Here is a 17,015-nt window from a genome sequence, read left to right as displayed (position 1 = left end):
TAAAACGTGAATCCAGTGTTTTTTTACATGCGAGCTCAACTGATTTTTTAGTGATGCTGAGTTTTAATGCTATCAATAACTCACAGAATGCAACACACACACTTTATTTTACAAGAAATATGTATTTAATATTCTCTCATCTATACAGAATAAACATTATGAACTAGAGTATGAGGACACCAGACTCCTCTAGCTGCTGTTAGACTTGAGTTCATGAATGTTCAGACGTTGACGTTGACGTCATATTCTAACAAAATCCCTCTCTGGGGTTTCAGCTGCAGTTTTACAGACGTCTCAATAAAGGCTGTGAGCTTCTTCAGAAAGAAGGACATCGTACGTGATGATGAAGATGAGACAAAGACACCAGAACCAAAAAGGACTACCGGTGGGTTTCATCAACGCGGACCAGGGTCGTCTTTCTAGAACTCTGAACCTGCGTGTGGAATAAATCAAGTTAATAAAAGGGGTAAAGAGGTAGCGGGATCGAAAACAAAGTGAAGTGTCTTTGTGTTATTTACAATAAAAACAAGTTGGAGTTTTCTTCAAAGGAGAAATAAATCGTGATTTATTGATAGATCCACGACCGTTGTGTTGTAAAGCAGAAATAAATAAGCAGTCAGCAGATTGTTTCCTCCACCTCTGCACGTCTCTCTTTCATTCCTTCATTTCATTAAACTCAAACAAAAGGAAATACACAGACCAGCATTCAGCTCGAACAGGAACGCACCAAAAAGGACTTTCTTCACTTCCTGAGTTTAGTTCCTGGAACTTCTTTTGGTCCACAAAGTTTCCCATTTACTAACTGAAATGCAGAGAGAACGCGGTAACGAAAGGACTCGACGAGGACTCGTGGAAGTCGAATAACCCTCCAGGTCCTTCCTCAGAACTCCAGCAGGAGCGTCAGCGGCTCGGCACAGCTCAGCACCATCTCCTGCCTCTGTCCGTAGACGCCCTGCTCCACCACCGCTCCCGCCTTCGAGCACTTCGCCGAGCCGGACGCGAGCTCCCTGCAGGCGGCCACCAGGCTGGAGAAGAGCTGGGCGCCCCGCCACAGCTCACAGCCGCCCCTGTACTGCACCCTCCTCCTGCCGGGCGCCGGCTCGCCGAGCAGGGAGTCCTGGGGGATAAATAAAACGCTCCCCGGGAGGTCGAGGACGCACACCGAGTGGCCCGAGTCCTTTCGGAAAAGTTTGGTGGTCATCAGACTGCTGGCTGGTGTGAAGATCACAGACAACGAGATATAAACGTATAAATATTTAATAATAAATCATGAGCACGTCTTCTCCAGCAACGCAGGAACAGCTTTTCCTTTACTAAATGATATCTAAATATCAGTTTGCATGCATGTATTTGGCAATAAGACTATTATTTAATGAATAGAACATCTGAGGAGTATTAACCAGATTATGATTATTGTTATTAATAAAACACATCTCACCCATCTCATGAGCGACGTCCTCCGTGGCTCCGTGGAGGAAACACACGTACACGACCATCCCCTCCTGGATCTGAAGCGCGCACACACACACACACACACACACACACACACACACACACACACACACACACACACACACACACACACACACACACACACACACACACGTTGTTTACCGGAGCTACGTGTGTCTTCTTAATTAATTAAACATCATGTTAGCAGCTAAGCTAGCAGTTTGTATGCAAATGTTTAGCGTGTTCAATCTAACAATCTAACAAATAGATAAACAAAATAAATAATTTAATAATAATAATAATTTTCTTTTTACAAATAAAGTTAAAAATTAATTTAACAAATTAAATAAAGAATTCAACAAACATTTAAATGAAAAGTGTATCTAAAAAATAAGTACAAATAATTCAAACAAATAGATAAATAAAATGAAAATGAATCCAACAAACTCTGAGGATCATGAATGTGTGAAGCAGATTCCATCCAGACAAAACAAACAACAGAAGGAAGCCCCCCCCCCCCCCCACCTCGGCCCACTGAGCGTCGGTTCCGTCCAGCGCTGGTCTGATCTTCACCTTCGCCTGACTGCACTGCTGGATGACGGTCCGGGCCTGAAGCCTCCTGGGCCTCGGAAACAGAGCAGAGCTGCTCATACACAAGTATTCAGCTGTCAATACATACACAGGAATACTACAACAACTACTACTACTACTACTACTACTACCATAAAGACACACCAATTAACTAAATAGTTTAGTATTTGTCATAAACTGTATAAAAGAGGTAGATGTTGGTTTGTGGGCTGATGTTTTGAGGCGTTTTAGCCGACGCCATCTTGTTTTTTTGCAACCAGTGATTGTACGTACCCGTCTACCTCAGGAAGAGGATTAGCTGGCTGTACCGGGGCGGAGCCAGCGATGGTGAAGACGGGCCAAGGTTTGGTGCTCGGGGCCACCACCGGCTCCAGGCCACCGGCGGAGCTCCTCTTAGCCGAAGACGCTGCCTCCGGGTCCCTCTTTCTCCTCACCGGGCGCTGGACGCCGCCACGGCCCCGGGTTCGGTTCTGGGTCGTCGGCCCTCTGCTTTGACTTGGCGGCTGGCTTTGCTCGCTCGTGGCTCGTGCTGGGAGCTCAGGTGGAGGATGAGACTCGGAGAGAGCTTTGGTTTTGTCCTGGACTTTGACAAAGTGATGAGTTCTGGCGCTGCCCCGAGGGCCACTCGTCTCTTTCTGGTCCTGAAGGCGTGTCGGGTCCTCCTGGACCTGGATGCTGCTTTGGCTCGCGGTGACTTCACACTGTGGAGGCGTCCCACTCTTGACGGACAAGAGTCTGGTCACAAAGGAGGAGTTAGCAGTCCCTCGCTGGAGGATTATGGGGGTTCTGGCCTGGAAGTTGATGGGAGTTCTTAGATGGAGGAGGATGGGGATTCTGGGCTGAGGGCTGATGGGAGTCACAGGCTGGGGGGGCAAAGGGTTCTCCTAGGAGTCACATGAGAGACACAAAGTGAGTTTAGAGTGTCTTTTTCTAAAACAGTGAGTGAAGGGAACAGGATCTGAGATGTAGCATTTCAGCAATGTTTGATCATGTATTTAAATTCAGTAATTATCTCTCTGTATTGTAGTTTGTTTATCTGTATCACAGTTATTCTTAATACTCGTCATCCAGTCCCATTTCCGCACTGAGGATTCCCTCGCAAGTGAAGGAAACAAAGATGCGGAATAAGGAAACACTGTTTACTGTTCGCAACCCCCCCGACATTTCCTGTCGCTGCTGCTTCACATTAAAAGCGCATGACTGGGGAAACACGGGGTGGCTTTAATTGTGAAAAGGCGTCTACAGAATGAGATTTAAGGATTTACAGGTCGTGTGAATCGTGTCGTCCTGCTCGTCCGGAGCTGAGGAACCTACCGCTCTGTCCTCTGAAGTCTTCTCCGGCTGCCGCTCTTCATCATCAACTTCACCACCACCACCATCATCATCATCCTCGCTGTAATCGTCGCCGTCCTTCCCGCTGTGAGGAAGAGGAAGAACACAACGATATTCAAACTATATGAACTGTTCTCTAAAGTTATGCTGCAGTTGTTGCAGGCGTTAATACTCCAAGTACTTCAACTACTACTACTTATACTGCTACTGCTGCTTCTTGTTCCCGCTCGAGGACTGAAGCTCAGGGTTCCTGCAGGAACAGGAAGCCCCCTCACCTGTCTACGTCATCGGGTATCTGTGGTGACGTCAGCGCCTCCAGAGGAGACTCTCTGGGCTCTGATTGGTTGACTGGTTTCTTCCTCCTGCTGCACTGCGAGCAGCTGTTGATCCACTGCAGCACATCTGTCCTCATGGTTTTCCAGAAGTACCTGACATCATGATGTCACGTTAGAGAAATAACCACCAGCGAGGCTAAAAATACACACAAACGTCCCGCTCACCTTTCGTTGAGCAGTCTGAGACACTTGTTGACGTCGAGGTGGTTCAGCTCGTTGTGATAATCCGTCATGGCGGCTTCCACTCGCTGCCTGCTCCTCAGAACCAAACGCACCCGGTCGCCCCTCACGATGTGCAGCTCGTCGTCTATGAGACCAGAGAACAAGTTATGAAAGAAAAGCTCTTCTTTGCACTTCTTAAGTATTACACCATGATGTTGAAGAAGACTGTAAACTAGAGATTGAGACCATAAACTCATGTTTACAATGTTTACTGAGGGAATAAATCAAGAGAGAAGTAGAGTCATTTTAGACTAGACTTCTATACAACCAGAGGAGTCGCCCCCTGGTGGACACTAGAGAGAATGCAGCTTTAGGTCTAAGATTCCTTTGATTATTTAGCTGTAAATAAATTACTCTGTTGTGTCTCATTTTATTCCTTCTGTAAGAGTTTAAGCTCCACCACGAACTGTCGAGACAACATACAGATTAGTTCAGCCTTACTTTTGATATCATAGAGGAACTTACTGACCTGCAATTTATTCTAAATGTGTTAAGGATTGTGGTTCTTACAAACCTTTGATGGCAAACTGCTTGCAGAACCTCCTGAAGGTGTTCTTCTCCACGTAGCTCAGTCCAGGAGGATACGTGCGTTTGCTCAGGTAGAGCTCCACGGCATCGTACTTGGCAAAATAGGCCTGATCACACAGAGAGAGATGCAGGCAGTGCACTGCATTACATTGGAATGACACCCTTTTTTGGGGGGTTTTGATACATATAATAGTGTGTTAAACCCCCAATAATCACCCCAGCTAGAACGTACCTCCTCCCCTGCAGGCTGAGTCGTTCCTCTGGACGACGTCTGTGGAGGAAAGACACAACTGAAGCTTTTAAAAACAGACAGCGCAGGAGTTTTTACGACTGCAGACTGCACGTCTACCGCTCTTCTGTCATCTCACTGATCCCGATTGAACAGAAAGTAACTTCGGAGCCTCACCGCCGAGTCGCCGTGGACCAGGAGCGTGGGCACGGCGCCCGGGCGCACGGTGACCTTCTCCGCGCTGCGGTCGAAGCAGTCCTCGGTGAAGTGGGTCGAACAGACGGACGACCCGAGACGAGGGTGCCAGTTGGGACGGCCGACGGCCTTCAGCCACTGAGCCAGCAGGGCGAGGTTGTCAAGAGGAAACCTGCAGGTAAACACGGACGGAGAGAAGAACACGGATGAAGCAGTACGGCGACATAATTCACCACATGGTACCTAAACTGTAGGTCCTCTGTTGGCTGGGTTTATATGCATCACCTGTTTCTCTTCACTGAATGGATTCTCTGGTATTTGTACGGCAGGTTTTAAAATGTATTTTCCCTTTAATGTGTAGAAGCGTGCTCCTACTTGTGGAAGGTGAGGCCCAGGCCTCTCTCCACCGGCCCGCAGCAGTTGGTGCAGGTGGAGACGCTGCAGCGGAGCCACTTCCTCTTGGTTCTGTTGAGGCAGGTGTGGCAGCTGGAGATCCAGCGGGCCAGGTCGCGGGTCATGCTGGCCCAGTAGAAGTGCTTGGTGATCATCCGCTGGCAGATGCCCTGGCCGTAGTGACCCTGGTTGTCGTGGACCTGCTGCAGGATCGAGTTCACCTGAGAATCGAAAAAAAAGGCAGCGTGGCTAGGAGTTGATTTTTGAGATTCAAACAGGAAGGAGGGTCATTAGTTCCTGGTTTTGTGCTCCAGATTTCTTTGACTTTAGGATGCTTATACAGGACTCATTCAGGATGCAGACCTCCTCTCTGCTGCGTGGCACTCTGAGAGGAGGAGAGACTCGCGTGTACATCAGCGCTCCATCTGAAACAGCAGAGAAAGGTTCCTGAAGGTGCTACAATAAGAGGATAAAACCAGTGATTGTGTGTTTCATCACTCCTTCCACTCACCTTTCAGGCCGAAGCGCTTGGCCATCCTTTTCAAACCGCCTCTGGCTGTCTTGCTCTGCATCGGTAAGACTCTGTGGCTCAGATACCTGCAACGTAAAAACATTTCAACACACGATCAGCTGACTCAAACACGTGGTGGTCTGGGGATCTACCTGGCGATCTGGTTGTAAGCCTTGAAGCTGGGCTCGATGACGGTCTTCCTCCTCTTGAGCTCCATCACCACGGTCTGGACCTCCCCGGAGTCCGGATCAGGACCCGGGAGGCAGTACTGGTGCTCCTGCAGCTCCACGGGGGCTTCCGAGGGATCGAAGGCCACCTCAGAGGGGTCCGTGGTTTCTGCAGCAGCTGTGGAGAGGAGGTCCTCCAGGGTGCCGGACTGGAGGAAGTCCTCGTCTGAAGGGACCGGAACCTGAAGAACCAAGAAAAGATATTACATCTTTATACTTTTGCACTTCTTAAATCCTTTAAATCATTTTATTTCTGCTTTCTTTCATAAATTGTCTTATTTTCTATTATAATTGTTTTGTATGTTTACGCCCTTTTACGCTTTATACAAAGCACTTTGCGTTGCCTTTGTGAATAAAATGTCCGATACAAATATACGTGCATTGCCTTGTGTAAATGATAGATCGTTATAATTTTGCACGTATAATTAAACACATAAATGGCAAAACAGATCTCAGCAAATCTCCCGTTTTAATGAGAGCTCCTGTGTGGCTGGCCTTTTCGTCTTTAGCATGCTGCACATGTACGCTGTGCAGACGCCATCTTTTACTGCCTACGTATTCTGTGTGTGTGGACCTGCGCTGCGTCACCTCGTCCTCCTGCACCGTCACCGGCATGACGGTCGGTACGGCATCCGGCGACAGAGTCAGCTGACCCTCCTCGCTCAGCGAGAAGCAGGGCGGCTCAAAGTGTCTGGAGCAGAGGCAGGAGTTAGTGCGCAGCGAGCCCTCGTCCCTCTGAGACACCACCAGCCACCTTCTCCTGCGCTCTTTGTCCTTCGGAAACCTGCAGGACAGAGTTCTGGTGTTTTAAAGCTGAAGAGAAGGAAAGTCTGCCTGTGGAGCACCGCAGGGCTCCATCCTAGGTCCTATCTCATTCTCATTAGATACTCTTTCCTTTGGGTCACGTTCCCTGTCACTGCTATGCAGACGATACTCTGCTGTACCATTGAAACCTGGTGATTCCTTCCTGCTTTAAGTCTGCAGCCATTTGCACAATAATCATGTTTTTATCTTATTTTAAGTATTAACATACTAGCTGTTGTCTCTTTGTGTCTCTTCTGAGACATGCATTAAGCATGCGTTGCTACTTGTAGGCTAACTTCACAACAGAGCATAAAGAGAGACGAGTCAAACAGAAAATAAAGTAAAAGCAAAAATCATATATTAAACTATATTTTATTGGTATCAATCATCCTCTTGGCAGTCTCTCCCTCGCTGCAGCCGACACAACAACTAAACTTTGTGACCACGAATGGGCGACGAGCGCATGACGTCAGTTGGCGACTTTTTGCTACTTTTGGAGCTTCTGATTTCTACTTTAACAGGACAAAGAGTTGAACAACGCTGCACACGACAACCTGCATATAGTTTTTATACGACTTACATTAATACTCGTTGGTTACTGGGAATAGCTACCGACAGCTACCGGGGAAAACAAAAGAGCTATCCTGGTTTGCACCTGAATTTCCCACGAGATCGTAAAGGTCTATAGGGAACCAACCTAGACTTCATCATCACATTCACTTCACAATGATAAGTTAATGCAAAAAAATAGATTGTTTTGCATTACCTGTTTGCCTTCTTTCTGTAAAGCACTTTGAATACCTTGTTTTTAAAGTATACTCAAGAAATAAACTGATTTGATGTGATTTAGCATGCGTTGCTAACTTTGCAACCTTTGAGCCTAATTAGAGCCGAGGCTGACAAACTACAGTTTATTTAAACCGATGCAAACTGAGCCAATAAGCCTGACACTGTGGAGCTAAAGACACACCAGATAATAAATCAGACAAAACTTCACAACAGGAGTGTGGTTCTTTTGTTTTGTGGTTTCTGTCCGACCTGTGGAAGCTGAGCTGAGGGTAAACGTAGCTGGAGGCATCGCAGCCGTAGGCCAGGCAGAACTGGACGCGGGGGGCCGGCGGTTCTGGGGGAGTTCGGCTCTGACAGACGGCACAGGCTTGGATCCAGGTCTTCACCGCCTCCGTCACTCCGACCCAGTAGTACATCAGCTGGACGGGACAGAGGAACGGAATCCCTTTAAAATGTTCTATTCGGATCAACATCATCTCAAAACCCATCTCATGTGAACTCACCATTATCTCCTTTATGACCCGGACCCGGCCGGCGTGCTTGTTGTTGTCGTGGTACCGGACCAGGATCTCCCTCACCTCCTCGTCGCTCCTCACGACGCGGAGGAGGCGACCTCGATAGGAGCGCAAGAGACATCCATCTGGAGGACCGGCAGTACGTTTCAGGGCCAAGTATACTGTATTCAAGTATTTAGATACTTTCACTGTGATTTGGTACCTTCGTTTACATTATCAGATACTTCGACTCCATCAGCAGCTTTAGTTACTTATATTCGGATAATTAATACAAAATATAAATGAACTAATAAATGATGATGTATTGTTGTGGTTTATGAAGTAGATGAGATCAGCTCCACTTTAATGTCTTCATTCATCGTGTAGATTAGGTATTAAAATACCTTTATAGATGAAGTGCTTGCTGGCAGCTCTGGTTACTTTCTTTGAGCTCTTTGATGCTTCGACAGGAAACGTTCCTGCTCGCATGAACAGCTCCACCCGATTTAATAAGTCAAAGGACGGCATCTGTGAGGACAGAGACAGAGACAGAGAGACAGAGAGAGAGACAGACAGAGAGACAGACAGAAAGAGACAGAGACACAGAGAGAGAGAGAGAGAGACAGAGACAGACAGAGACACAGAGAGAGAGAGACAGACAGAGAGAGACAGAGAGAGAGAGAGAGAGAGAGAAACAAAGAGAGAGACAGAGACAGACAGAGAGAGAGACAGAGAGAGAGACAGAGATAGAGAGAGAGAGACAGAGAGAGAGAAACAAAGAGAGAGACAGAGACAGACAGAGAGAGAGACAGAGACAGAGAGAGACAGAGAGAGAGAGAGACAGAGACAGAGAGAGAGACAGAAACAGAGACAGAGACAGAGAGAGAGACAGAGAGAGAGACAGAGAGAGACAGAGACTCATATCATCACAACAGTGATTATTAAACCAGTCAATGTGATCTGAAGCTTCAAAGTCAATCTATTGATTAACAGGAAAATAACTGAACAGTTTTACTTTTATACATTTTATATTGAAAACCCTGAGATATTTCTATAACTAGTTTTACATCCTTTTTAGTTCCTGTCATGTGATCAGCATGTTATTGATCACAGCACAAACTAAATGATCAGCTGGTGGTTTTTTAATTATTTAAATAAGAATGCCTTTTCTTGCTGTTAATAAGCTGAATTTTGGACATTAATTTAGTTAAAATGAGCCGTTTTAAGACATTTATTAGTCTTGTTATCACTTTGATGGTCACGTGATGGACGGTATCGTAAATATTTTTAAAAGCAATCAATCAATTAATTGGGAAAATAAACAACTAGATAGATTAATTGGTTAAAATGATATCGATCTAGGTGAAATAAAACCCACGCAGACAAACACAGACCATCTCCATGACTGTGATCCCACAACACGTAACGAGTAATCTCGTTTTCATTTCACAAATCTATCGTTTAAATGTATGTTTAAGTTTCCCAACAGACAAACCGTTTCCCACCTCAGAACATCTTACGTCCGGTAAACACAAATCCTCGTTACACCGTCAACAACTTTCAGCCAAAACTCAACTTTTACCGCGTTACTTTTCCACTCAACTGTTCGCATAAACGAGCTAAATAGTTTTCACTTCGTCTAAATGTAGAAATACATTCTGCAAAGTGTCACATTTCAGGTCAAACTAAAGCTAAATGTGGCGTTTGGTGGTTCGCATATTTAAGCTGGCGGCAGCAACCGTGTTCTTTCCGGTATGGAACATTTCAAAATAAAAGTTTACGTTTAGCGGGTAACTTTTGAGGGAACATATCTTAAGCTATGTTAAAATGTTTACATTAATTGATACAAGATTTTGAAGTACTATATAGCACGTTTGTTGTTCATTGTGTAAGAACATTTGCAATCTGTGACATTTTTTTTCCAAATAAATAAAGATTTGTTCATTGAATATATTTTTATTTTACATATTTTTTATATAAAAATATTTTTAATGTATAATATTATTAGTCTACCTATTTGTATTAACTTTCTCTATTTATCTTTACTTATTTCCGTCCTTGTTCAGCTGAAACAACCAGATTTTCTCTGGTGATCAATAAAGACGTATTGATCTTAATTTAAGCATTTTGAACATGGTCGTCATCTTACGACCATCAAATTAAATATTTACATCTTTAAATAGTCGGTATCTGAAAGGTTTTAACAGTAAGTTAAAGTAATTGGTTATATAAAGATAAATGTATCACAGCAATCATGATTTTTCTATTTAATGTTTACGATAATTTTAGTTTTTTCCTGTACAAAGAGGGCCTTATGGATCAATCATGAGACACATTCACAGATCAGAACGATTGACAAAAAAATGTGTTGGTCTCAAAAAGAAAAACAACAGTTACAATATTTGCCCTTATTTTCGTCCTTTTATTTTGGCAGCAAAAGCGATTAACCGGAAGTAACATTGCTCACACTTGCCGCTGACTTCACAGAGAATCAGGTTTGACGCAGGTTGTAAAAGCTGCTGTAACCCAAGTTTACTGAGTGCTGTTCATTTCCGGTCTCTGAAACGCAGCTGAGCGCCCCCTGCTGGCCCGGAGGAGAGCTCACCTCCTGCGTCACTGTGGCTCACAGAGGACAAATTAAACTACCAACAAGTATTGTGATGCTTTACTGAAGTAAAAGTAGCAATACCAAACTGTAAAACTACTCCATTACAAGTGGAAATATTACTTATTGTGTATAGAGTTCTTCTTTCTCTGTGGAGTTTAAAAACAGGTCGTGAGCTTGTGAAAACATTTTTAAGATCATCAAGTTTTAACGTCGTTAAGCACATTTGAGACTTTGGTCTTGTATTCACTGTCGTCTGTTGTGGTTACACAAAACACTGTGACACATTCCAATGTAATCTAGTCTTTTTATCACACATGCATGAATGAAATATCAACACATGAAGTCTGTTGGTGGATATTGATCTTGGTCTTGAGCTCGACTCCTCAGAAGTCCATCAGATGTGTGTACGGTCCGTTGGTGTCGAGCTTCAGCACTTGTCTGTTTCCGTACGTCCCGTGTTTCACCACCGCCAGCTGGTCCTCACACAGCGAGACGAAGGCGCCGTAGAGCCGCCGGCCGTCCTCCTTGCCGACGTTGTCGTGGTACTGCATGGCTCGACCTTTGGCCTTCCCGCCCAGCGTGGCCTGGGGGACGATCAGCAGGCTGCCGGGGAGCTCCGACACCGACACCGTCTTCCCCGAGTCGGACTCGCACAGCCGGACGTTCAACAGCGTGGACACTGGAGGGGAGGACGAGATGTTCACAGCTCAGAGCGAGGGAGGCACAGCACCGGCGTCATGGAGCAAAACAACACACAGTCAGAGCCGAAAAAACTGCGTTAATGTACCCCACCGATCCCGATGTGGAGACGTTATGTTTATGATAATATGCAGGTCAAAGGTTAAATAGCGTCACTGACCCATCTTGGGCAGCATGTCGTCCGTGGCTCCTTTAAAGAAGCAGATGTAAATCACCATTCCTCTGTCGATCTGAAACAAGAAGCGTCATCAGAGACGTGGACCAATGAGCAGCCAGCGTTCACGGTCAAACGCTGTAAGAAGTCCCTTTAATTTACCTTATTAGTGTGATAATAAGAATAATAATAGTCTCTCTTTTCAATCATAACTCTCTGCAGCGATTTGAAACTGCTTCTACGAGGTCAGAATTTAAAATAAAAGTCTCACAAAACACACTGAAAATAAATCATCCAACACACACATTCACGTGTTTGTTCACTACTTTGTCTGTAGATTTCTCCTAAATTCACCATAAGTCACCATTACATAATGCCTCATTTGCATTTTGAAACATAACATGATAGAAAGATTAATAATAATTGTTTTAATGTAAGTAATCAACTGGTGAAGTTTCATTATGAATTCTGTTAGTTAAAGTCTCTACTTAATTGGCACAAATACTCTTCTTCCTGTAAAGCCCTTAGTACCTTCTATGAATACAAAATGTTGCTTCATAATACTAATATTAATAGTATAGTACATTATAGTTTCCCTGCCCTTAAAATGTGCTTCATGTCTGTTTTTCCTTTGTTTTCTTTAACTTTCAACACTTGATTTAAAGTATCTCATCATTCCAGTGAACACTACAGTGAACACAGTGTTCATGAACACACCATGAGATGTTCTCACCTGGACGAACTGAGCCTCTGCTGGTTCCTTTGAGGGTTCCTCTGAGGGTTCCTCTGCTGGTCTCACCTGCAGTCTGGCCTGCAGACACTGCTGAAGCACCGCCCGGGCCGCCGGGCCGCCTCTCTCCGTCATCACTTATTAAAGATCGTGATGCAATAAATGCAATAAATAAAAGAGTTTCACACTACAGACCTACAAACTGACAGAGACCGCAAAGAGAAATCATCAGAAAAACTCACGCAACTCACTTCCGTAATGACGTCAACTAAAGGTGCTCAAAGCTGCGCATTATTAACGCAGTTTTTAATTATTTTTTTCTTTATCCCCGATCATTGTGATAAACAATATGAAAAAACACAAAACAACAACAGTTAAAGTAAACAAATATCTTTATCTTCTGTGAGATTAATGTGTTTTTGTACATAAAAGTAAATAAATCATACACAAGGTAAAATAAAAGAGCAACGCGAGGACTACAAAGAGCCACAACATAAATACACGTGTTTTAAAAAATAAGTATACATGAGTCAGTTAAAATATATAATAGTTTGACAGTATGCCGTTTATTTAGTTATTTATTTATTTATATGCATCTTTGTTAAGATACTTTATTTATTTTTTTAAATCAAGCAGAAATTAATTAAATGTTTGGTTTCAAGTATGAAAGTACAATATGTACCTCTGAGGTGCAGTACAGTAAAAATACAACATGTACCTCTGAGATGCAGTACAGTAAAAAGTACAATATAAAAAAGTCAAAAGACAAAATTTATTCAATTTAGAAAACATTTTTTATAGAAGATAAGAAAAACTGCAAAAAAACCACACAACGCATGCGTACTTTGCGCAAGCTTGACGCGCACCAAGCTAGTAGCATCTAAACAGCTAAACATGGCTCAGTTCACGTACAGCAGACTGTCTCATTTACTGAGAGGTTCCGGTAATAAACTCTCGGTCTCAAGAACCAGGACAGAAGTAAAACCGGGACCTGCGTGTCGTGTGCAGTTCACGCGCTGCCAGGTGAGATCTCTGTCTGTTTCTGTGAGCTTCAGTTAAGCTAACTAGCTAACAGCGTCATGCTAACGTAAAGCCAGACAGAAAGCGAGAAGAAGAAGACCGGAAGTATTAAAAAATAAAAGCGATAACTTGTTATTTTATTTTTATGGGGTTAAACTAAATTATTTAAAATACATTGCTAAAACATAACTGAATGTCAAAATATGTATTTAATTTCGATGATATGTTCTTCACACATGTACTGTAGTAGGCATGTACTTTTTACTAAAGATATCATTTTAAACCTCACAACCGGAAGTGCGCTTACTTATATTCGTCCGGGTTTTACTTGTAGACGCAGCTTCTCAAATACTGTTACTGACCAATAACTTGTTTCATAAATAAGCCTAATAGAGTGTTAATGAGCTGTTACCTTTTTGTTTTGTTATTTTCTAATATCTAAATGATGTCAACGGCAGCATAAGGTATTATTAATATTATGGTAGCAGTACTAGAAACAGTTTAATTGTAACATATGTCTTTATTAAAATTGAATGAATCATTTAATCATGCTTTATGGATCAGTTGTAAACCATTAATACATCAAAGGGTTTCTCACTTTCTAACAAGCCATGAAGTCTGTAGTCAAAACCAATAAAAGATATTTTTCACAACTTGGCAGCCCAAAAGTTCTTATTAATGACTTTTAACTGATCTATAAAGCATTAATAAATTATGATTAAATGATTAAATGAACTTATGAAACACCTAGAAAGTGATATCAGACCATTTAAACCATGAATGGTGTACATTTACACTGTTTAAGACGGTTTTAAAAGCGCCATTACTCCACCAAACTCCATGTTAAATTCTGTCAATTTAACGCTGCCTTTTTGCGTGTGTGTGTGTGTGTGTGTGTGTGTCTCAGAGGTCGGTAGACAGCAAGACCTTACAGGAGAGGCAGAGGCAGCAGATGGTGAAAGGTCTCCCCAAACAGAAGCCCATCACGGGGGTCAAACAGGTCCTCGTTGTGGCTTCGGGGAAAGGGGGCGTCGGCAAGTCCACCACCGCCGGTACAGACGAGTCCATTCGGTCCTGAACACACTGAGCCAAAAGCTCTGAGTCTGAAACGGAGGTTTTAGTCTGACCGATGTTTGATGCTGGACGGCGTTTCTGTCAAACACTCACAGTCTTGTTTTTCTGTCTCTGCAGTGAATTTAGCTCTCGGGTTACTGGCCAACGATCCGGTGAGGAAGAATTACACAAACGTCTTCATCCCATCGTCTATATTGTAGCCGACCGTTGATGTAAGACCTGTGGACACAGGCAGCTTGATTGTGATGTCTTTGCGTCTCTCTCAGCTGAAGTCCGTCGGTCTGTTGGATGCGGACGTTTACGGCCCGTCGATTCCCAAACTGATGAACCTGAAGGGAAACCCGGAGCTCAGTGACAGTGCGGCACACGGTTTATCTCTCTCTGTAGAATCAATGTCACCTGATCGATCGATTCTGACTGGTTTCAATTTGTGGATGTTTGCTTCATCTTTCCTCCAGACAATCTGATGATCCCTCTCGTAAACTACGGGGTTCCTTGGTGAGTCCTTCAGGTCCAAACACATCATGTCCTCTCTCTCCTTCAGCTGCTCTGATCCCTCTCTCTCTCTCTCTGTCTCTCTCTGTCTCTCTGTCTCTCTGTCTCTCTCTGTCTCTCTCTGTCTCCCTTTGTCTCTCTCTCTCTCTCTCTCTCTCTCTCTCTCTCTCTCTCTCTCTCTGTCTCTCTCTGTCTCTCTCTGTCTCTCTGTTTCTCTCTGTCTCTCAGCATGTCCATGGGGTTCCTGGTGGACGACTCGGCTCCGATCGTGTGGAGGGGGCTGATGGTGATGTCAGCGATAGAGAGACTGCTCAGACAGGTGGGAGTACATTTTGTATATATATATATATATATATATATATATATATATATATATATATATATATATATATATATATATATATAATATTCTGATGGACTGGAGGTGTGTTTGTAGGTGGACTGGGGCTCTTTGGACTATCTGGTGGTCGACATGCCTCCTGGGACGGGAGACGTCCAACTGTCAATCTCCCAGAACGTCCCAGTAGCAGGTCAGTCAGTCGCTCACTGATTCTGATACTCATTTAATAATAATAATAATAATAATAATATATATAATAATACAACAATTAATAATAATACAACTATGATAATAATAATAATAATAATAATCTGACAATAAGAATAGTAATACCATTAGTAATAATGTTCATAATAATAATTAAAAAATACAAAAACTGTTGAAGTAAAAATAATAATTAAGCCCTTCTTGCCACACACAATTCCTCACAAAGTGTTTTATAGTCAAAACAAATAAAAACAGTAAAAAAAATATCCAAAACATAAAGTATAGAATGATTTAAACAACACCAGCAGTTAAGAAAAGGCCAAACACAACAGCGTTTTATTTTGAAGGAGTTGCGGTCGGTGTGAAGTCGTACCTGTGTTTTGTTCTGCAGGTGCCGTCATCGTGTCGACGCCGCAGGACATCGCCCTGCTGGACGCTCGCAGAGGAGCCGAGATGTTCAAGAAAGTTCACGTGCCGGTAACCTGTGTGTGTGTGTGTGTGTGTGTGTGTGTGTGTGTGTGTGTGTGTGTGTGTGTGTGTGTGTGCGTGTGTGTGTGTGTGTGTGTGTGTTGAAGTAACAGGAGGGTCACCGTGTTGCGTTGGATGTCCCCTGCAGGTTCTCGGTCTGGTGCAGAACATGAGCGTCTTCCAGTGTCCAAACTGTAACCACCAGACTCACATCTTCGGCTCTGACGGCGCCCGACAGCTCGCCGAGTCTCTGGGGGTCGACCTGCTCGGTGAGTCGGAGGACGAGGACGCTTCTTGAAAGAGACGGACGTGTGTTGACGCTGGTGTTCGTTATCAGGGAGTAAAGAATCTCGGAGTCATTTTGATGGATCTGCTGTGTGTGCAGGTGACGTTCCTCTTCACCTGAACATCAGGGAGACGTCCGACAGAGGGACTCCGGTGGTCGTCTCTGCTCCTGACAGCCCAGAGGTTTCTGCTGCTCTCTGTCTTCTCTTCTCTCTGTCTTCTCTTCTCTCTGTCTTCTCTTCTCTTCTGTCTTCTCTTCTCTCTGTCTTCTCTCTGTCTTCTCTTCTCTCTGTCTTCTCTTCTCTCAGTCTGTTTATTGTCAGCAGGTCACTCAGCAGCAGCGCCTGTGATCCCCATTAACGTTGTTCTGTGATCTGTTTACAATGAGTCCAGAGCGTTGTTCTCTCCAAAAGTCAACATTTCTATTGCAAACAAAGATGATGCAATCATTTTCAAACAAAAGATTTTAATGTAAAAAAAGTGACAATAAGAACCTTTCTAAAACTGTTTCCTCTTCTATGAAAAAACACATTCCTTGTGTGTGTGTGTGTGTGTGTGTGTGTGTGTGTGTGTGTGTCTGTGTGTGTGTGTGTGTGTGTGTGTGTGTCTGTCTGTCTGTCTATCTGTGTGTGTGTGTGTGTGTGTGTGTGTGTGTGTGTGTGTCTGTGTGTGTGTGTGTGTGTGTGTGTGTGTCTGTCTGTCTGTCTGTCTGTCTGTCTATCTGTGTGTGTGTGTGTGTGTGTGTGTGTGTGTGTGTGTGTGTGTCTGTCTGTGTGTGTGTGTGTGTGTGTGTGTGTGTGTGTGTCTGTGTCTGTGTGTGTCTGTGTGTCTGT

General features: G+C 43.9%; 3 protein-coding genes across 7 annotated transcripts in view; 1 reads left to right on the top strand and 2 right to left on the bottom strand.

Annotated features, from left to right (window-relative positions):
* Positions 1-42: 42 nt before the first annotated feature.
* LOC137877892 (uncharacterized) lies at positions 43-9,839 on the bottom strand. Of its 5 annotated transcripts, none has more exons than XM_068718058.1 (19): positions 9,608-9,839; positions 8,507-8,630; positions 8,112-8,284; positions 7,858-8,027; positions 6,604-6,799; positions 5,941-6,197; positions 5,789-5,874; positions 5,641-5,702; positions 5,260-5,498; positions 4,867-5,056; positions 4,693-4,731; positions 4,447-4,567; positions 3,876-4,017; positions 3,651-3,803; positions 3,358-3,460; positions 2,317-2,927; positions 1,978-2,095; positions 1,439-1,508; positions 43-1,212 (listed from the first exon to the last, which is right to left on the bottom strand). In XM_068718058.1, the coding sequence occupies exons 2-19, from the start codon at positions 8,628-8,630 to the stop codon at positions 881-883; spliced, it is 3,186 nt and encodes a 1,061-aa protein (XP_068574159.1). In that variant the 5' UTR covers positions 9,608-9,839; the 3' UTR covers positions 43-880. The 5 variants fall into 5 exon arrangements, with proteins under 5 accessions (XP_068574159.1, XP_068574161.1, XP_068574160.1 ...); XM_068718060.1 differs by having other exon boundaries at positions 1,978-2,071; XM_068718059.1 differs by having other exon boundaries at positions 44-1,212; positions 1,978-2,077.
* Positions 9,840-11,000: 1,161 nt separating this feature from the next.
* Positions 11,001-12,543, bottom strand: dtd2 (D-aminoacyl-tRNA deacylase 2). The gene is made up of 3 exons (XM_068717790.1): positions 12,297-12,543; positions 11,570-11,639; positions 11,001-11,389 (listed from the first exon to the last, which is right to left on the bottom strand). Exons 1-3 carry the CDS (start codon positions 12,426-12,428, stop codon positions 11,094-11,096), a joined length of 498 nt encoding a protein of 165 aa, XP_068573891.1. The 5' UTR covers positions 12,429-12,543; the 3' UTR covers positions 11,001-11,093.
* A 631-nt stretch (positions 12,544-13,174) lies between these two features.
* Positions 13,175-17,015, top strand: part of nubpl (nucleotide binding protein-like) — a 4,162-nt gene continuing 321 nt past the window's right edge. The window contains exons 1-10 of the mRNA XM_068717728.1: positions 13,175-13,316; positions 14,221-14,365; positions 14,505-14,539; positions 14,654-14,744; positions 14,846-14,885; positions 15,111-15,201; positions 15,319-15,412; positions 15,821-15,906; positions 16,046-16,166; positions 16,283-16,365. Coding sequence (XP_068573829.1) covers positions 13,188-13,316; positions 14,221-14,365; positions 14,505-14,539; positions 14,654-14,744; positions 14,846-14,885; positions 15,111-15,201; positions 15,319-15,412; positions 15,821-15,906; positions 16,046-16,166; positions 16,283-16,365 — 915 coding nt within the window. The 5' untranslated portion in view covers positions 13,175-13,187. The remainder of the gene's footprint in view (positions 13,317-14,220; positions 14,366-14,504; positions 14,540-14,653; positions 14,745-14,845; positions 14,886-15,110; positions 15,202-15,318; positions 15,413-15,820; positions 15,907-16,045; positions 16,167-16,282; positions 16,366-17,015) is intronic.

Source organism: Cebidichthys violaceus, unplaced genomic scaffold (genome assembly GCF_023349555.1).
Source record: "Cebidichthys violaceus isolate CVI_PGR_0920_01 unplaced genomic scaffold, fCebVio1.0.p SCAF_22, whole genome shotgun sequence".
NCBI classification, from domain to species: Eukaryota; Metazoa; Chordata; class Actinopteri; order Perciformes; family Stichaeidae; genus Cebidichthys; species Cebidichthys violaceus.
Note: the sequence above shows the minus strand (reverse complement) of the source record. Positions and strands in the feature narration are given on the sequence as shown.